The sequence below is a fragment of the Larimichthys crocea genome, chromosome XIV, assembly GCF_000972845.2.
Source record: "Larimichthys crocea isolate SSNF chromosome XIV, L_crocea_2.0, whole genome shotgun sequence".
Taxonomy (NCBI): Eukaryota; Metazoa; Chordata; class Actinopteri; family Sciaenidae; genus Larimichthys; species Larimichthys crocea.
In genome coordinates this window covers 9,622,306-9,644,445 of record NC_040024.1, presented here as the reverse complement: position 1 = coordinate 9,644,445, position 22,140 = coordinate 9,622,306, and the positions used below count along the sequence as shown (strand labels likewise).

Genomic DNA, 22,140 nt, shown 5'->3' with positions numbered 1-22,140 from the left:
TTACGGGCAAGAAATATTAAGTACTGACTTGTTTTGTGGTTGATTTATCCAACTGTTCATCCCACGTCTGTTTCTTTTCAAAAGAATCAACGTGTAACGTCATTTTCTGCTTGGACGCGTTGGTCCAACAAGGTTTGAGTCGACTTGCTCCCAACCCGTCCAAAGTCTTCGTCTTGTGCAAAGACATTAAGCAGGTTGAATAAAGCGTCAACTGTTGGCAGTCCTGCTAAGCCAAAAAAATGGGCTGATTGAAGCCCGGGCGCTCAAACAAGCCAATCAGACGCTCAGTCAGTACACTGTTCTTGGTCATGGCTTGGTGTCAGTTTAGGTAGTCTTGACTACAACACCAGCTCGCAGCTCTACGGTTGACGTAACAGATACGCGGTCTGTTCTTTATATACCGTCCGTGGCGTTGTTACAGGTGGCTTGTTTGAACAACCGGGCTAAGGTGGATGCATCATTGAATTGCTAAATCTCAATTAATTTTCATGACCTTAAGTGTTTTTTGTGATGTTTCCTTTTTTATTATTAAATAGTTAAAATAAAACCCAGGACAGAATTAAGACAAAGGTTATAATTAAATAAATAAAAACAAACAACAACAAATTAAAACAAACAAGTACTGTTGAGAAACTATAATACTTAAATTAAAATTCTCAACAACAAAAACAACAACTGGTGAAAATATAATAATCTGTAAACAACCTAACAACCCCCAAAGCCTTTAGTTAGTCTGTGTTTTGGTTACAGGTTTATATCAAATTAACATTTTTTGCTTATAATGCACTTCGCCTGTGACTGACTGCCCTTGTTTGTTTGTTTGCGCGTCTAAGTCACGTCACGTGAGTCGCGTGAAGGCGCAACATCTAAACACAAGAGAGTGTGGAGGGTGAGCTAAGTGTGCCTGCTCTGCGCTGACACAGGGGTGGCGAGTCCGGCGACCTGGCTGTTTCCTCTTTGCTGAAACCGCAGCATTGCAAACAAGAGCGGAACTTAAAGTAAAGAATCGATCCCACCAGGCTAGTATCGAACCGATACCGATACCGACTCGGTATCGATATTTGGATGGATCCGCCCACCCCTAGTTGAGACCAAAACCAGAGCCTTGCAGACGGAGAGAGCTGCATTTGTGATTTCACACCGAAAACTTGATGATTTCTGTGTGTGTGCGATGATTTATCCTCCGCGGGGATGCTTAGCTGCTTTAAGGGTGTAAAGAAAGTGTGCCGGTTTGTCTTTTGGTGTCCTTGTGTATTTGTTTGTGCTCAAGATAAAGATTCAACGTGTGTGTGTGTGTGTGTGTGTGTGTGTGTGTGTCTACATGTGTGATGTATGGCCACGGTGAGTAATACTGCATGTGTCATTCTGAGTCCCCAGAGTTTTCTTCTTCTCTTCTTCCTCTCTCTCCTCATGTCCTTCCTCGCTCGCTCTCTCCCATCTGTCTTCTCTCTCTCTCTTTCTTTATTTCTTCATCTCTCTCTCTCTCTTTTTTTTTTTTTTTTCTGTGACATTCCTGTCCGGCGCTGAGGGTGTCATCCTAGTTTTCTGCTGACTCGGTGCTTCACGGACACACAAACACACACACACACACACACACACACACACACACACACACTCCAGCTGTTGAGAGCGGGGGCGTTTATTGGATTGTCTGTGTCCTCTATTTGGATAAGGAGAAAGGAAAGAGGGAGCGCAAAGGGAAAAGGAGGAGAGGGAGAAGGAGGGAATAAAGGAGGACGAGGAGTGACAAGAGAGAGGACGGAGATGAAGAATCAAAGGACACTGCATGGTTAAAGAAAGAGAAAGAATGGGCGCCGGAGGATGAAAAACATGTAGAAGAAGTGATTAATGACCGATTATTACTTATATATATTAATATTTTATATAAATACATTAAAATCAATATAATAAACATGTTAATATTGTTTTTATGTTGTATTTTCAGTCGTATCATTAAAATTTTTAAGTACAATTAATACATTTCATTTTTTTAGCATTAAATGACTTTTATTTTGAAATTTAATTCTGAGTAAATACGTTTCATACATATATTTTCATAATTTAGGTCATTTTTAAAGAACTATTTGTTTATTTGAATCTGTGTCTTGATCATATGTGGGAAAAAATACAAAATCTATAGCTTAGTTGTCGGTTTACAGGCGTAATTTATGGTTTATGTCACTTTTTTTTTACGTGTATGTGCACGCATTGAAGGAATTTCACATGAATACAGCTGAACACGAGAGTTTTAGAGCATTAATGTGCGTCGGGACAGCAAATATAGTAAATACAGCCATAACGGTGATGAAATATATTTTGTCATTTATGTCTCAGTGTTTTACAGTTTAATGACAGCTGAGAAACGAAGGACATGATCTGAATTATGACACGGATGTTCACGTTTGTTGGAGGGTTCAAGTCACTGAAAGAAACTATTTGTGGTCTGCGCCTGTTCATCCAACCCTCGGAAATCAAGAGATTAATTCACATTAATCTGACGTTGGCGACAACTTAAAAACGACAAATTACCCCTTCTTAATTATTCGCTTTTTCTCAACTTTCTTTTTTTTAGATTATTTTTTTTGGGGCTTTTTATGCCTTTATTGATAGTACAGCTGAAGATAGACAGGAAGCAGAGAGAGGGGGAGTGACACGCAGTAAATTGGGATGTGGGATTCGAACCAGGGCCAGCTGCAGCGAGGACTATAGCCTCCACACACGGGGCGGCCGCTTAACCCACTACGCTACCGACCGCCCTGCTTTTTCTCAACTTAATATAGTTTGAAAGATCTACTCATTAATTAAACCATTCAAATCAATCAAATGTCCCTTCTGCAACAATGTGAAGTGATTTCACTACTTTCCTTTACAAAGTGAATCTGGACTGAACAAATGTTCAAAAAATATATTAAATTGCATCTTTGTACTGAGCAAATATGCATAAAAAGGTTTGTTTAGGTCGCCTAAAATTTAAAAAACACAAGACAAGACTTGGTTTGTTTCCGTCAAAATATGTTTTGTACAATAAATTAGTATATAAAGACGATATATAAAGTGAGTAATTACCCCAACTTAATTATTTGCTTTCTCTCAACTCAACTTGAAAGATCAAATGAATCAATTAAAGATACAAATATACATAAAATATATTAAAATCTGCATGCAGATGCTGTTATTAGGACCAAACTTGTAGCACTTCTTACAAATGAATATATAAAGATAATTCCTTGGAGGACGACATGACGTGACCCGGACTGCACTGAATACACGTTGACCTTTTTAATGAAGAAAACACACGGAGGCTGGTTTGAACCTTTTTAGCGGTGGTCTGTGTTCCTTTAAGCGAGGCTACGAGGCTAAAGATGGACTGCAGAGACCTGAGACAGCAAAGAAAGAGAGAGAGAGAGAGAGACAGAAAGACAGGCGGAGAAATGAAGAGAGGCGAAGATAAAAGATGGCATAGGTGGGAAGAGAGAGAGAGAGAGAGCAGATGCTCTAAAAGAACAATGGAGGAAGAGAAGAGAGAGACATAAATGATGGTCGGTGAAAAGAGAGAGAGTAAAATGAAGGGAGAGGGAGAGATGAGAGATGACAGGCGTGGGAGGAAGCGGGCGAGCGAGGGAGAGAGACATAGAAAAAGAGTGAGAGAGAGAGAGATATAAAAGATGTTAGGTGGTGGAAAGAGCAGCCGAGGAGAGAGAGAGAGTGAGGGAGGGGTGTGAAAAAGAGAGAGAGTGTAAGTGTGTGTGTGAGAAAAGAGAGAGATGACAGGACGATGAAGAAGAGGAGGAGGAGGAGGAGGAGGAGGAGAAGAGGTGAGCGTCCTTGCACTGTCAGGGGCGATCGATGGCACATCATTTACATTACACTGACTTAACTGCAGAGAGAGAGAGAGAGAGAGAGAGATGGAGGGGGGAGGAAGAGATTGATAGAGAGAGAGAGGAAGAGAGAGAGAGAGGGAGGAAAGGACAGGTAAAAAAGGAGAAGAGGGAGGATGGACGGAGGTGAAGGATGGAGGGGCAGAAAATTGGAGTTGAGAGAAGATGGAGGGATGAAGGAGGAGGGTGGATTGATCTGATGATGGTTGGGGCAAGTCTTCTCTTTACTGCCCTCCAATTTTTTGTCTCTTGCCTCCCACACTTCACCTCCTCCTCCTCCTCCTCCCCCGTTCCTCCCTCATTTACGTGCCACACGTCTCTCCTCATTACTTTCATCCCTTCTTCATCTTTCTTGCGTCGACACAGTGAGAAACTCTGCAGCTTCCTAACAACAAGCCCACAAAAAAAAATCCACCGGGCGCATCCCCGTCACGTCGCGGGGATGCATCGGGTGTTTTGATCCGTCCTGCACGCGACTTCAAACCCCACCGGGAGCCCGCCAGACTTTGTTTACTTGCTCAGATTTGGTATTTTATTTTGAAAATCCTCTTTGCTGGTTCTGTGTCTGGCTTCCTGTCAGCTCGAGGTGCTCGGTGTGTAAGTTGACGCGGGCTGCTCGCGGCGTCCGTCAAGAATATAAACAGCCGCGTTGAATTCAATGCGGAGACGAGCGAAGGCCCGTGAAAAAAGTAAAGATCAACACAGCGGGACACTCTAACTAGGAATAGTACCGTATTTTCCGGACTATAAGCCGCTACTTTTTTTCCCCACGCTTTGAACCATGCGGCTTATACAAAGATGGGTATATGAATAAACATTTACAGTATAAAATCTTTCTGTGTGTCCGATAAATATCTAACTTCTCAACCTGGATATCATCGGCTGATAGTCCGGTGTGGCTTATATTCAGGTGCGCTCTATAGTCCGGAAAATACGGTAATCTACCCTTATCCTTTTTAGGCTAAGTGCGAACGACATTTAATAACATGCTTAAAGTAATGCTAACGCAATGGCAATGTTTAGCAAGTGTGACATTTATCATGTTCACCATCTTAGGTTAGCATGTTAGCAATGCTGCTAGCCTACTAGCCTGTTAAGCTAAGCTAAACCCTTAATGCTTTTGGGGCTTTTTGGCATGTTAACTGTTAGCATGTAGTAGGTGTGACATTTATCAGTCATGTTAGCATGTTAACGCAAACTGTTAGCGATGCTACTAGCCTGTTGAGCTAAGCTAAACCCTTAAGGCTTTTGGGTCTTTTTGGCATGCTAACCTGCTCATAATAATGCTAACTGTTAGCATGTAGTAGGTGTGACATTTAGCAGTCATGTTAGCATGCTAACGTTAACTGTTAGCATGCTAACACTAACTGTTAGCATGCTAATGCTAACTGTTAGCGTTGCTACTAGCCTGTTTACCTGCCTACAATTAAAGACTAAAGTGTCGCTAAGCTAAAATGTTGCTAAGTGGGCTAAATGCTCACAATAATGCTAATACATTAAGGTGTACTATCTATCTATCTATCTATCTCCTCCTCTCCTCTCCTTCCCTCCCTCCTCTCCTCCCTCCTCCCCTCCCTCCTTCATACCATATGTGACATTCCTTCTCAATGTGGCGCATTGAAAACTTCCTGTTGTTATAGTTTGTTATGGAGCACTTCAAAGAGATGGAGAAAGAAGAGGGGAGGAGGAGGAGGAGGAGGAGGGTGGAGGAGGAGAAGGGGGGGAGACGGACAGAGAGAAAGAGAGAACGTGGAGTCTGTTATAGTTTTACCTCTTAAATGCTAACATGTGAGAGCACCGTGTATGCCTGTATGAATTATCCCTGCCTCTTTATGCGTGTGTGTGTGTGTGTGTGTGTGCCCACATGCCTAGGAAGTAAGGTAATGACGCTTAAAGCCATCACACACACACACACACACACACACACTCATGCAGACATGCAGACACACGTTAGCCCATCGACCTGTATAACTTGTCTCGTCAGCGATTGTGTGTCGCTGCCTCGGTGTGTGTGTGTGTGTGTGTGTGTGTGTGTGTGTGTGTGTGAGGGAGAGAGTGTGCTGTGTTTAATATTTAATAGGCGCTGGTTAAAAATGCAGGAGTGTTTTTGTCTCTTGTCCCGTAGCACACCTGTTCCTCTGGAGAGAGAGAGCGACAGATAGATAGATAGATAGATAGACATTTAAAGATATATAAAGATAATCAAAAATAGACAGAGGTATATAGATATTTCAGATATTAGAGATATATAGAGGTATCAAATATATAGAAATATAAACATCGAGATATTTGAGATATATATAATTAAGAGATATAGAGATATCGAAAATAGACAGATATATAGATGTATAGACATTTGAGATATAGATAGATATCGAGATGTAAATACATAGAGATATAAAGATAGATATATAGAGATTTGGATATAAAGATATAGATAAAGAGATATAGATATATAGAGATACTGAAAATAGAGATAGATAGATAGATAGATAGATAGATAGATAGATAGATAGATATTTGAGACATAGAGATATAGATATTTGAGATATAGCTAGACATTGATATATATATATATATATGGATGGATGGGTGGATGGATGGGTGGATGAGATTTAAGACTGTACGTCCACAATGAAAGACAGGAAGTGGGATGTGTACAATAAGCAGAGAACAGAGAGCGAGGGATGAAAAGACGAGTGGAGTCATTTCATCTTTTTTCTTCCGTATTATTCTCGCTCTACTTCCCTTATCAATCAATACTTATTATCGGCCACCTCACTCCACCTCCTGTCTGTCTCCACCCGTCTTTTCTTTCTTTTTTCTTTCTTTCTTTCTTCTTTCCACCTCTGTCAAAAAGAGAGAGAGGAAACACACACACACACACACACACACACACACACACACACACAATGAAGTCATTCATCTGTCCAATCAAAGAGGCGGAAGCCCAGAGGAAAGTAAACATCCATCTCTCTCTCTCTCTCTCTCTCTCTCTCTCTCTCTCTCTCTCTCCGTGAGTCCGTGAGCGTCCATGATTATGATGCCCCTGTGTGTGTGTGTGTGTGTGTGTGTGTGTGTCACAGACATATATCCCATTTCTCTGGTGTCTCTTTAAAAAGAATAGATTGTTCTTCTGCTACAAACAAAGAGTAGAGAGAGAGATGACACGCGATTTATGACGGGCGAGAGATGTAGAGAGACAGAGAGAGAGAGAGAGAGAGAGAGAGAGAGGTGGGGTCAGAAAAGAAAGAAAGGGAGAAGGAAGGAAGGGGAAAGAAAGACAATGAGAGGGCAAGGAAGACAGGAAGGAAGGATAAAAGAAAAATCTTAAAGAAAGTGAAGAAAAGAGGGAAGAGAGAAAGGTATGAATGAAAGAAAGGTAGAGATACGGGAAGGAAGGAAGGAAGGAAGGAAGGAAAGGGAAGAGATACAGGAGGAGTAAAAAAGAAAGGGGGGAGAGAAAGATGAAGAAAGAAAGTAATAAAATAAATGTTAAAGGAAGTGGAAGGGTGAGAAAAGACGAGAAGAAAGTGAGAGAATGAATGAAGGGATGAGAGAGAGAGAGAGGAAGCATTAAAGGAAGTGATACAGAAGAGTGAAAGTGAAAGAAAGAATAGGAGAATGGTAGAGATACAGGAAGGAAGGATGAAAGAAAAAGAAACAAAGAGAGAGAGAGAGAGGGAGATGTAGAAAAGAGAAAGTGAACGGTGCGAGTAATCGATGGCGAGGTTGTGACATCATCATTTGACCTCAACTTGTGGGAGGGCGGGAGATGAAAGAGGGAGTGAAAAGGGGGGAGACGGAGGAGACACGGAGAGATAGATTAATGAAAGGAGAGACACTGAAGCAGAAAAAGACGAGTGTGTGTGTGTGTGTGTGTGTGTGTGTGTGTGTGTGTGTGAGCGAGCTGAAATTAAAATGAATCAACATCTCGTTGGCGTGGACCGGAGCGAGTGTGTCTGTGAGGAATTAAAGCGATGAATCAATAATCAATAATCAGAATCTGTTCAAACATTAAACTGTGTTCAAGCTGCTTCTTCAAACTGAACATGTCAGAGTACTGAAAGTAACTACAATGAAATGATAATTCAAATGTATATTTTTAATAAGACACTATTACTTTTTTACGCAAACACAAAATACGTGACAAAAAGTTCAAATAACAAGTAAATTCAAGTCAAAAAGGGGAAAAATATATTTAAAAAAATCTAAATTAAACACTTTTATTAGATTTTTTCATTGATCTATAATTAAAATGGTAATAAAGTAAAAAATCTGACTGAATATGCCCAAAAAAAACATAAAAACAAGATAATAAATATTCAAAAAAAGTAACAAAATAAAAGTAACATCAAAATGTTAAATTAAAAGTAGGATAAATATGTAACAAAAATAAATGAATGAAAAGGAGTGAAAAACTTAATTAAATAAAAAACAAGGTGAAATTAACACAAGAAATTAAAGGTAAATTAAATTATAAAAATATGTAATAAAATACATAAAATCATGAAAAGGAAAGCAGCAAAAAAAAAAATAAAATATAATAATAAATAAAGTAAGATAGAAGTGACCTCAAAATTAAATATGAAGTAGTAAAATATGTAATAATTAAAAAAAAGAAATCTAAAGAGGCAAAATGAATGAAATGAAATAAAACTATGAATTCAGTGCCAGCTTCAGGCATGCGAGTCACTTTTCTGTAAACATCATCTGATGGAGGAAAAAGAAGAAACCAAATCTGAGAACAAAGACCGATGATGAAAGATCGAAACAGAAAAACCGATGAACGAACGAATGAACGAAGGCGGAAAAACAAAACAAAAAGAAAAGAAACGACGATAACAGAAAAAGGAGGAACAGACGAGAGAGATAAAAGACGGAGAGAGGAAGATGAAAGATTTTAGCTAAAGAGGCTTGACCCCTCGCTCTACCCCTCGTATTGACCGCAGCACGCTTTGATAAACTACTGTGTGTGTGTGTGTGTGTGTGTGTGTGTGTGTGAGAGAGAGTGTGTGTGTGTGTGTGTGTGACCTCTGCACGTTCAAGCTAAATCAATCTGTCAAATGTGTTAGCGAGTCTGTGCTTATTCACCGCCATGCCTGTTTGTGTGTGTGTGTGTGTGTGTGTGTGTGTGTGTGTGACCGACCCTGACCGGCCATCAGAGCCAATGACGGAGTATTGATCAAGGCTCCGTCACCATAGAAACGGCCATTTGGGAGGACAGGCGAGGGTGAGCGTGTGTCAGAGTGGGAAGACTTACTTCAAGGTGGCTCGTCAGATCATCTGGTGTGTGTGTGTGTGTGTGTGTGTGTGTGTGTGTGTGTGTGTGTGTGTGTGTGTTGCCGTTCGGGTCATGTTTGTTTTTTTTTTTTTTTTTTTTGGCCAATTTAAAAAGGTCATCATCCAAAAAACACAAATACACGTGCAGCAAACATTTCAAACCTGTCGTGTTTCTCATTTTTAATTACATCAATAAATCATTACAGTAATTATAATAATGCGTCCATAATTAAAGAGGTAAACAAACACGAGCAGGCTGTCGGCCTCGAGCAGCTTCTTCACTCAGTCTTCTACTAAACTGTACGGCACAAAGCGGGAAAATCTGCTTTTAACTGTCAGTGGAACGTTGAAATCAGACAGAAACTCATACTGATATTACAAACCAGGGGTGTCAAACTCTTTTTACTTCATCAGCCACAACCCACTTTGACCAAATGAGCAAATCTGAGCTCGTTAACAAAGTCTAGTCGGGTGGACTGTTCCTTAAATGCTCCCGGTAGGGACGGACCAAAATGTCCACGATGTGCCCGGTTGTTTTTTTTGTGGGGTTTGAATCTGTTCAATAATCACTGGAGTGAATCGAAGGGATCCCAATTCCTCTTTTGTAACCACCAGCAGCGTGTATTTCGGCTTTTTCTGGACATACAATTTACCCTGTTGTGATCAGGCCGGTGTTACGCCTTAACCGATACATCCCCTCTGCTCTGTAGTGTTGTTCTTAAACCTCTGGCACTGTTTGTGTATCTTTTTTAATATCTTCATCTTGTCCTTTTGTAGTTTACTTATCTGTGTTTGATTGACTCTTACACGTTTAGCTCCCTTGTATCGTTTATCTGTATCCAAAGCGACTTACAAAAAAGGGATACATTCCAGGTACAATGTGACGAGATCGTGTAAGCACAGCAATAAGTACTCTGTCAGCTGTAGAGGGGGGTAGATTAATCATGTCCAGTTGTTGGTAGTGTTGGAGAGGAGATCCCTTTCTGAAGAGCTGGAGGTCTACAGGAGGTTTTTGAAGGTAGAGAGGGACGCCCCTGATCTGGTAGGAAATGGTAAGGACATTCCACCAACGGGGAACAACAGACGAGAAAAGTTTGGATTGTCCTGAGCGTACAGGTTGTTCATTGGAGGAGGTATGAGGGTGTTCAAGAACTGGAGACTACTTTGTAGTCAAGTATTAGAGTTTCAAATTTGTGGAGCGGTAGGGTAACGTGTGACCTCTTGGGTTCCTTGAAGACCAGGCGCACTGCTACTCCGAATTTGCTCGCAACAGCTTGAAAAATCAAGCCTATAGTGACTCATTCTTGCAGTTCTTATATGCTGGACAACTTCAATATCGTCGTCACCGCCCACATAGTGTTTCAGGAGTAAGGGGGTTTGTTGGTGAACAACAATGAGTTGTAGACTGGGTTGGGTCAGCTTTGTTGGCATTTGTTTCGGCACCCAGAATCTTCACGTCCAGGCTGGTGGGAATCCTCTCAAGTGATTTTTACTTTTGGCATTATTAAACGACCAATGTGAAAAGGATTTAATGGGATCTATTGACACAAATGGAATATAAGATCCAAAACTATGTTTTCATGAGTGTATAGTCACCTCTATGTTTCTACAGCAAGCCCAGAAGGGGCACAAACCAAAAACTGTTCTGGACTTTCCACAAGTTTCATGGCCGTTATAGTTTCTCTTTCATGCTTGAAACAGGATGGCGAGGTGAGGGGTATTCAGTCGGTTGCAATCTGTCAGTAAATTCTACACACTTGACCTTTTTTAAATGTTGTCTAAATAGGACGGTCTTGTTGCTTTTAAATCTGGTGGAAAAACAACAAGTATTTTTTGCTTTTAGGTACTTTGGACACATTTCAGTCTGAGTCCCGCAACCCGGCATGCCAGATTAAGATTCTCAAACCTTTAGTCTGTCTGCTCTGGTCCGAATCAGTAGAAAAGTTGGTTAACTCGTCATCAGTCAAAGCCACAGAGAGGGGAACGTTCATCAAAGTGTCTGAAACTGTTGATTCGGCTCATCCGCATGCCCGGGACACAAAGTGAAAGTTCGCCTTGTAGTTGGGTCGGATCACTTTTCAACCACAAACAAACCGCTCCAGTTTGTTTGTGTCACCGCTTTCTGTCACGGTTCTCGACACGCGGTCATGGTTCGGCGCTTGGACGAAGCGAACCAAAGGAGGTCGGATTGAACCGCAATCGGGTCGCTCACAGTGCGACCGCGCGCAGGTGAAGGAGGGGTCGCGGAGGGGAGGTCAAAGGTCGCCGGCTTATCTGTGCTGAGAAGATTTCATTTAAAAGTGAAGTGTGCGGTTTAAGGAACGAGATCCAAAGGAGGACAAACGGACTTGTTTCTATTTAAAGGTCTGAATACAGTCAAGGTTAAGGGTTAACAAATGAATGTAGGTCAGTGGACTGGCAGCGAGAGTGTGTGTGTGTGTGTGTGTGTGTACGTGTTATATGCAAGAGTGTAACTGTGTGTACTTCTGTATGTATGTGCTTCGACGTCGTGTGTGTGTGTGTGTGTGTGTGACCTGCTCTTTGTTCCTGTGCTCGGTGCAGTAAGGAGAGTGGACCGTTGACGAGGATTAATGCCCAACATATGGCAACCCTACGGGACACACACACACACACACACACACACACACACTGCAGTCATTACTCTGAACAAAGAACTGTAAGGCTAATGAGAAGGCGATATCATGTGTCCTTTACGCACACACACACACACACACACGGCATGCTTGATACACACCTTAATGTTGCTTATACATGGGTGGATGCAGATGAACACACACACACTCACACACACCTGGTACTGTAACATGTATCCAGTGTGTGTGTGTGTGTGTGTGTGCGGGGGGAGTTGAAAGGTAGCAGCGGGTTTGTTGATGGAAAGGCTTTATGGTTTGAATGCAAACACCTGTGTGTGTGTGTGTGTGTGTGTGTGTGTGTGTGTGTGTATCAAAGCGATAGAGAATAGTTGTTTATTGTACGTGTGTGTGTGTGTGTGTGTGTGTGTGTGTGTGTGTGTGTTTGTGATTGAAGGGGAATGAGAGGGAGAGGTTAAGCAGAGTTCAGAGGAAAAGTGAAGGTTCATGTTTTCATTTCTTTATGCTCCTCTGCCTCTGTGTGTGTGTGTGTGTGTGTGTGTGTGTGTGTGTGTGTGTGTGTGTGTTTCTCACACACAGGATCACACCCCGTAACATTTTCAGACGTTTTTCTCTCCACATCTTTCTTACACACTTTCTTCTTTTCCCTCTTTCTATCACTCCCGGCGGGATCTGACCGATATACTCACAAGCTTCTGAAAGCCCGACATCCGTTGTTCTATTCTATTTATTCTATATATCTAATATTAATGGATAATAATCGGATTAGACGGCACTTCAGAAACCTGTGGGTGACGTCGCGGATACGACGATCCGTCTTTAAGCCCCACCCTCCTTAGTTACCGTTGTAACGATGACGGAACAGCCGGTGTGTTCCCACAATATGCATAAAATAACTCGTAGATGGGGCGATCGGTAGCATAGTGGGTTATGCGGCCGCCCCGTGTGTGGAGGCTATAGTCCTCGCTGCAGCTGGCCCCGTTTCGAATCCCGCATCGGACGGCTAATTTACTGCGTGTCACTCCCCCTCTCTCTGCTTCCTGTCTATCTTCAGCTGAACTATCAATAAAGGCATAAAAAGTACAAAAAAAAGTCTTTAAAAAAATAAAATAACTCGTAGATTAATGTAGTTGACTTAAACATCCACTAAACACATCGAAACATGAGATCCGTGTGTAATGACATCTATTTCATGTCTTCATTAAACATAAATGCCATATTTTCACCGTGTTTTCTTAAATTTAGTGTTTGCGTTAGCCGAGTATTGTGCTACGTATGAATGAACACTTGGCTAATGGGTCCCTTTTTAAAAAAAAAATTAAGTGTTGCGTGAGTCATAAGCGGCCCGTGTCGATTTTAACACGGAGCACCTCAAACCCACAGGAAGCCAGACACAGAAACGGCATAGAGAACCCGGTGGATTTTCAAAATAAAACACCCGGTTCAACAGACAAAAGCGAAACAGATGAACTACGTAGCATATTTACACATGTAGAAGCATATTTAGAACCACATAAAACAGGAAAATAACCAAATCACTTCTGAAACCGCTCCCTGTGGGGTTTGAAGTTGCGTTCTGGACGTGACAAAGGCGTGTCCGGTGGATTTTCGTGGTTAGAGCAATCAAACTTAGAGTTTAATGAATTTGCTACAGTTGAACTCTTTATTATGGTGTTTTTATATTCTCTCTTTCATGGCCCATTTTAAGCTTTTAATTTTTAAGTTTCTTCTATTGTATTCTATCTTTTTCTGTTTTCCTTCGGTGGCACTGTGCTGATGTCTTGTACAGGTTTTAGTTTTTTGGTCCTCTCTCTCTCCCTTTCTCTCTCTCTCTCTCTCTAGGTGTAAATGACTTTGGATGGCCATCTGTTACTTAGCCACCCTGCAGAGAGTTGGCCTGCATGCGTACCTCCTGTGTGTGTGTGTGTGTGTGTGTGTGTGTGTGTGTGTGTGTCTTCCTTTATGTTCAGTTGCACGTGTGTGCGGTTACTGTATTCCTGTGTGTGTGTTTATTTATGCCTACGTGCACATGCATAATACAGTAGATTATATATGTGCGTGCGTTGTCGTGTTGTCGGTGTGTATTCAGGCTCAGTCGTACAAGTACAACATGTATTTCCTGTGCTTGTGTACGCATGTGACATTGTTCTACATCTGTGTTGGCATATTCAGCACAAGTCGACGCTAATGTCTCATTTTCTGTCATTCTTAATTTGTATTTAAACGGCAACAAAACCCTAATGATCTATAAATATATATATCATAGTCTTTGTTAGTGTTATTTAGTTTCCTGCCTGTGGTTTCTTCACAATAAAAGTGCAAGCAGAGAACAAAAAGAAAAGGTGTCTAAAATATTTTAATTAACTGGAATTTTATATTTTATTCAGTGAATTAGCTACTCAGTTATAATTCCTTGCATCTTCCCAATATTAAGTGCCAAATTAGTAAATGATACAGACCAGTAAAATGAATTTCCAACAACATAAATGCTGTTTTAAAGCATTGTCAGCACTCGTGAAGAAATACTTAATCGCTGATTCATTTGACCTAAAAAGTCGTAATATATAACTAAAAGTATCAAATGTGTGTATATTTTTAACTGAAATGTAAAAATAAGAAAATGAAGCGATGGCCCTGGTTGATGGAGTGCTTTTATTGTGAAAGAGCTGAACTCAAACAAAGCGTTTGAATATTCAGAATATTATTATTTATCTCGTGTTGAATCGAGATCAAACAAGTTTATCACAAATCAGATATTTCAATATCTTGCATCAGGATTCTTCTTGTGTTGTTTCAAAGCTGAACCAGTTGATAAAGACGGAGCTCTTTCTCTTAAAGTGGGAATATTTTTATGATGTGACGACTCCCGCTGCTTCTGTTTCTTGCTGGTATTTTAGTAAGTCGAGGTGTGAAAAAGATTATTTCACCCGGAGACAGACTGTTAACAGCGACCAATCAGATTTAACTCCAGCATTTGTTGTATAACGTCACTATTCTATTTTTTATCATTAACATTCAGTTTAATATGAAATAAATGTTTTGAGATCAGTTTGAGCGTTGTCATAACTTTCAGTTACATGAAATATAAATCTTAAAGGACCGGTTTGTAACATTTAGGGCACTGGTTCTCAAACTGGTGACCACGGGGCGTATGTTGAGAAAATCTCTGATATTTTAATTAAATAATTAAATACATTTAGAAACGTTTAATACCATCAATACCACAATAATCTGAATTAAAAAAATACTTGAATGCTTTGTTTCAATATCATACTGTTACAGTCACATTACAAGTAAGAAGTTACGAGCTAAAAAGTGACACGGGGGACTCGACTAGCAATTGTGATGAGTTTGACGGATTACAGTTATGATCCATCACATTTAAAGTCTGTGTAACGGAAAGATAAAATGCGTTCTGAGTTTGTCAGACCAAAGAAGAAAGTGTTATTAACCACCCAGCCAAATTTCAATGATTAAAAATACGGACAAGTTTATGAAATTATGTGTCGGCATGATTGAAACGTGTCCTGAGCTCAGGGTGGCCTCAGCGTGTCATCGAGCCACCCTTTAAGGACCGCCCACAAAAAATCTTGGACTGAAACTGGTGAAAAACTCCACATTTCGTGTTTTCAGCAACTGTTTTCCAACATATTAAATATATTTTGAAAGAAATCTCAGCATTGCCTTTAACACAGACTTTAATAAATACATAACTGACTTTTGGGGTTACACAGACTACAACATGTACTATATAGGATGTAAATGTTTATTAAAAGGAAAAAATGTTGTTGTCCACTATAACGGAGAGGCTGTGTAAAAAGTGAAACACTGATTTAGGGGATCTATTTACAGATGTGGAATATAATGTTTTCATTGGTGTATAATCACCTGTATATAAGAATATACATGATTTTGTTAAATCGGATTGAGTTCTTCACATTTGTTAGATTTATATCGCATCTTTGCAGTAATTTGAAATAAAAATCAAGAAAATGTCAAATTTAGTTGCTCGAAAACAGATATTTACTTTTATAAACAGTCAAATTTAAGCTGAACTGCATCGTTATCAACTTTGAATCCAAGTCTGTGCATCTGTTTTTGTGTGATTGCGGATACGTATCACACGGGTTCAGACGGTACGTAACGACCGTGAACGATCACGATCCATTCGTCTCTCTGTACTCAACGCTGTGGATCCATTTCTGTGTCATAGTAATTAATCTCTCTGTCTGTCTCTCCCCCTCCAGCTCTCGTCCGGGCCGCCCTCCGAAGCGTTGTTCTGGTGCAGGGATCCAGGAAAGCCCCAGGCTGCTGCACCCGGGCCTCCCCGGCCTGCTGTCCCCCAACCTGCTGTCACACACCGGTAAGAGAGTTTCTCTCTCCCTCTTTCTCTTTCTCTCTCTTTCTCTGTTCATCTCATTTCTTTTCCTCCGTCTTTTCTGATTCTCAGTTCTCAACTCCTCGTTTTCGTTCCCTCCGTGGAATCATTTGGTTTATTTAACTGGGGCAATGCAGCCAGATATAGCATCGCGTTCCCGCAATGTATTTCCGAAATGGCAACTTTTAATGATTGAAGACAAAGAGCCCTGCATTTCTAAATATATGTAAAAAACACATGTTCTGATGTTTTATTAATGTTGACATATAAGTGTGTATGTATGCCGCATTTTAAATCCATCATATCACGTATTTGAAACTGGCCCGTACATAGAAAAGTCCCTCCAACAATGTGAGTGATTTACATTTGCCTGTGTTTAAAAAAAACCAACTCATGTTATAATTAAAAACGCCGGTGGCTCACCTGGTAAACCATGCGTCCCGCGTGTCGAGGCCAAAGTCCTTACCGCGGTGACCTGGGTTCAGTTACAGCCTCAGGCCTTTGCTGGATGTCATCCCGTATCTCTCTCTACTTTGACTTTCCTGTTCAAATAAATTTAGAAAATCCCAAGAAAGTATATTTTAAAGGAAAAAGAAATGTTATGTATGATCTGTTAAAGACTAAACCCATCACCGTCTGGTGGTAGTCCATGACAAAATGCCATGTAATTAGTAATTTCTTATTAGAAATGCAGTGATTGTTGGGTAAGCGGTCATTGAGTTGTTTTCTGGAGATCTTGAGTTATTTATGTCGTTATCACAAAATAACAAAAAAGATAAGAAAGACCGAAGATAATGCCGTAATTCATTTGAGATCTCGAATACAAAAGGATGGTTAGTACGTTCGTAACATTCTCCTGCTACACTGAGTGATGTCTCCCGCAATGATTTAATAAACTCGACTATCGTTTTGTTTCCTCAAGATCTCGAGTCTCGGGAAAACAATGTTTCATCCTGTTATCTCGGGATAACATTTGTTATTTTTGAGATAATGACATCAATAACTTGAGATCTCAAGAAAATTAACTTGTTATCTGGAGGAAATAAAATGTAGGGAATGTATGACCGCTTATGGCTCCCGTAGGCTCCGCCAATTATACGAAACCGTCTACAGTTCTTGGATCTCCTCGCTCCCGATCTCAGTTTTATGTTTTTCGAGCTAAATGCTAACGGTAACATGCTAACGGTAACCCGCTGATGTTTAGCACCAAAGTCATGAGGGTTCATCCTCTGGAAACACCCAATCACCCAATAGTTGTTGAGTTATTTCAAACCCGATGACCTCCTTCTCCTCCATCCTTTTTCTTCTTTATTCCCTCCTTTGTTTCTTTATCCATTCTTCTTTCCTTCCTCCCACCTTACCCTCACTTTTCCATCCCTCCACCCTTCCTACCCAAGAAGAGAACAAGGGATGGGTTTTTTTTTTGTCGGCACAGAAAAGTGAGAAAGAGCCGTGAGAGCGAAAGAGAGGAAAGAAAATGGAGAGAAGAAAGGAGGAATGTCGCCAGAGGAGATGATGAAACCTAAAAACGACTGCCAACGAAAAAAAAAAGGGAGGGAGATGGAGAGAGTTGACAGCAGACGAGTGGACAGAGATTGAAGGATAGAAGAGAACGAATGAATGAATAAATGAATGAATGAATGAAGGGAAGGAAAAAAGGATGTCGTATAGGGAAGGAGAAGAAGAAAAGACCTGCAGAGAAAGAGAAAGAGAGGCTGAACGAGTGCAGACTGCATGGTGGTGTGATGAATGACACGTCTCTGGGGTCCCACTCCTCCATCTGTCCATCCCTCCCTCCTCCTTCCTTCCCTCCCTCCCTCCTCTTTCTATCTCCCTCTTTTCTTCCGTCCTTCTTTCTCAACTCATCTCCCTCCCTTCTTTCTCTCGCCGCTCCGTCATCCCTACTTCGGTGTTTCTTCTTCCCTATCTCCTTCATTCCTTCCTTCTCTTTCTTTTGAATCTTTCCCTTCTTCCTCCCTTCCTTTTTTCCTTTCCTTCTTCCTTCCTCCACCCCATCCCTTTATTTTCCTTCCTTTATTCTCTACTTCCTTCCTCCTTTTTATTCCTCTTGCTTCCTTCAGTCCTCTTTTTATTTCCTTCCTTCCCCTTCTTCTCTCCTGTGTTTCCTCCTCTTCAGTCATCCCTCTTTCCTTTTTACCCTCCTTCTCCTTCTCACCTTGCTCCCTTCCCTCCTTTTCTTCCTTCCTCCTGCCTTCGTCTCTCATTTCTAAAATCTCACCTTCCACTCCACACCTTTCTCTCCTCCTTCGTTCCCTTCCATCTTTCCTTCCCTACACCCTTTCTTCCTCCCTCCTTTAACTTTTAACTTTTTTTCTGCTCTTGAACTCTCTTTCCTTTCCTTCCTTGCCTCCTTTTGTCTCCTTCCTGCTCTTCTTTTTGCGTCCTTCACTCCTTCCTCCAACTTTCTAGTATCCTTCCTTTCCTTCTCCTCTTCTTCTCGCCTCACTCTGTCCATCTTTCCTTCCTTCTCTCCATCCTTCCTTCCCTCTGTCCTCTTGACAGTGACTGTTGGCCTCCTTCTCTCCTCCCCTCTTTCTCTCTCTCTCTCCAGGATAAATAAAACATGGTTGTGTTTAGTGACATATGGACACAGCTCACTGTGGCATACTAATGACACACACACACACACAGTACCTGATGTGTGTGTGTGTGCAGAAGTGTGTGTTTGTCGAACATTAGTGGAACCCAGAGAAAACATTTGCTCACTTATGATCGCTCATTAGCTCACACACAAACACACACAGTACATATATACAACACACACACACACACACACACACACACTTGGCAGTCGCTGGATGTCGCATTCCGCCTCACTCGCGCACACACGCAGAGCTGGTCGTCTTAGCGGCCCTGCGTCCATGGAGACGCCACGTTGCCGGGGGAGACGGGCTGTTGTTTACGACCTCGCGGGCGCCACGGCGATGGGGGGCATCGGCCAATCACAGATGGACATTTATCACACTGTTAGAAAACACAGAGTGAGAGAAGAAGGAGAGAGAGTTTGGAGGAGAAAAAACAAACATGGCAAGAAGAACAGATGAGGAGAAGGAGGGAAAGAAGAGAGGAGGAGGTGAAGATGAGTGAAAGAGTGAACAGAGAGAAGAGAGGGAACAGCAAGTACAAGTTAACATAGACGAGAAGAAGGGAAGGAAAAGACACGGAGGGGGGATGGATGGATGGATGGATGGACGGAGGTGAGAAGAAGATAGAAGTAGGAGATGGAGGAGGGAGTGAGGGATGCAAAAAGGATGCAAGGAAGAAGAGGAGAGGAGGAGAAAGAGCTAAATGGAATGTGTGAAAGATGGAAGTCGAAGAAACAGAAGAAGAAGGAACTCGAGGTAAAATATAGAAGGGAAGGAAAAGAAAGAGGAGGAAGATGACCGGAGAACTTCAGAAAGAAGAGGAAGGAAGATGAGCAAACAGAGAGGAAGTTTAGAAAGAGTGATGAGAAGAAGGAAGGAAGCTGCAGAGAGGAGAGGAAGAGGGTGGTACGAGAGGTGAAAGATGAGACAAGGAAGATGACGGAGTGATCGAGGGGAAAGAAGATGGAAGACGAAAAAACAGAGAGAGGAAGTCAAATGCAAAGAGGAGATGGTGGTGTGGCAGGGGAAGAGGAGGAAGAAAGGAAGAGATGGGAGAAGTAATGAAGGAAAAGCAACAAGAGGTAGATACAGGAGAGAGGAACGAGAAGGAAAAGACACGAGGAAGATGACGGGAAAACTTCAGAGAGAGGAGGAAGGAAGGAAACAAAGACGGAAGAACAGAGGGAGGAAGTACAAGGACGAAATGATGAGATGATAGTGAAAGATAAAAGGTGGAGGAAGTAGAGGTAATAAAACTGGATGAAGGAGAAGTGAAAGAAGGGAAGGAACAGCAACAAGAGGTAGACGGAAGAGAAAGAAAAGACGAGGAAAGAAGAAGGAAGGAAGGAATTTTGGAAAGACTGATGGGTGAGGAAAGAAGGAAGAGATGGAAGATGGACAGAGAGGAAGTCAGAAGAGAAAGAAAGAAAGAAGATGGTGGTGTTGCGAGAGGGAGGGAAGATGAAAGATGGAGGAAGTCAAAGAAAAAAGACAAACAGGAAGAAAGTGGATGGAAGATTAGAGAACGAGGGAGGAGGCATAAACGACGACAAGAGAGTGATATCAGTTTAATTGGCCTCATCTTCCTTAACAAAGACGCTGTGATGATAAGTGTGTGTGTGTGTGTGTGTGTGTGTGTGTGGTAACCTATGCAGCGTGCTGCGGCACTCATTTGACTTGTTAATTCACTTCAAAAACAGCTCAATGGTTCGCCTTGTCTTCTAACACACACCCACACTTCACATAAACACACACACATGCACAAACACTGGGACACATAAACAAACACACACACACACATGTGTGTGTCTTTCAAAACACACACATACACTTTTTTTGCACGGACACAGATTTTATTTTTTGCCACAAACATGACAGACATAAACACATCTGGTCCGCTCGCGCATTTACATCGCTTGTTCGCACACGCACACACACACAGATGTGTGTAGGTTACAGATGAAGTGCTTTCAATCTTGTCATGAAAAGAATACAGTCATCTGAGGACTCTTATGTGCACCTGCAGAGAGGGGAGGTTGGTAGATGGAGGAGGGTGGAGGGAGTGCTGAAGAGGACTAAAGTGACATTAAGTCCTCTTCTTTTTTTTTTTTCTCTACACGAGCTCTTGAACACACACCATGAAGGGCGGCGGATAGCGCCCCGCGCTGGTTGAGCTTGATGTGCAAGCGCTCGAGGAAAAAAAACAACAACAAAAAGATTCAAGAACGTCGAGCAAATACCGACGACCAGAAACCGCCGCAGCAACGCCGACTAATTAAACGGCAACGTAATTCAGGAAGATTACAGTTTAATTGAAGGATCCTTTTGCTCATAAACTGCTAAAAGTGTGAAGTCCTGCCAGAACAAAATCAATGAGGTTATAAAGTATAATAACCTGCAGAAGCACACTTCATTACAATAAAACACACTGAAGAGCTTGTTGTTGTTGGGTTTTTTTTAACCAGCCTGCAAGTAATTACTGCTAATAAAAAAAAAGAGGATTGTCGGATGTTTTGTTTTAAAAAATGTGTGATTGGTTGCCGTTTTGGACGAAACACAGTGGAACTTGACTTTAAACAGATGAAAGAAGTCTTTACTGACTGGCTTTGTTTAACAATGGAGTTTTAATGATTAAGGTAATCAACACTCATCTACTGACTTTAAATAATTAATAAAACTCCAAACCGTTGACTTCAAGCAGCTAATAGGGTCTCACCAGGGAATAGAACCCCCCAAAAAGAAAGAACCTCTAAGTATTGACTTTAAAATCACTGACAGTATGTGAAGAATAGACGCCGTATCCGTGACGTAACCAACAGGTTTCTGAAGAGCTTTTTTGAAAGCTCTGGCCGCCACCACGTTGGTAGTCCGATCTCTTCCTCTCTCTCACGCCTAAATCTAAAAATGGCCAAAAACATGGATCTGGACTGCCAAGATGGCATCTATGTTTTATACAGTCTATGGCTCCTAATTATTGAATTCAGAGCCTTTATCTACTGACTTTAAACCATCAACAAAACCCTGAACCATGGACTTTAAATACGCAATAGAACCCTGACTGCCTTTATAACCTGAAACCATTGACTTTAAGCAAGTAATATAGGTTCAAACTCTTGAACCCCTAATAGACGTTAACAGACAAATGAACCAATGATTAACAAATTATTTAACTTGGAAGAGAATCCTAAATCACTGACTCTATAGGCCAATCGAACCCCTCACCATTGATTCAATAGAACCCTTTACCGATGCTTTTCAGGCACTAGACGCCCAAGGATCAGCTTTGTCAGGAAAATGGGACTCCTCATCAATGAGAAGGGATTAAAGCCCCAAACTGTTGACTTTGACAGACAAAAGAACCGATAATTAACATCTTTAATTTG

General features: G+C 41.4%; 1 protein-coding gene across 1 annotated transcript in view; it reads left to right on the top strand.

Moving 5' to 3' along the window:
• dachb (dachshund b) overlaps positions 1 to 22,140 on the top strand; it is a 94,130-nt gene that overhangs the window by 38,180 nt on the left and 33,810 nt on the right. Inside the window, exon 2 of the mRNA XM_027287737.1 lies at positions 16,021 to 16,136. Coding sequence (XP_027143538.1) covers positions 16,021 to 16,136 — 116 coding nt within the window. The remainder of the gene's footprint in view (positions 1 to 16,020; positions 16,137 to 22,140) is intronic.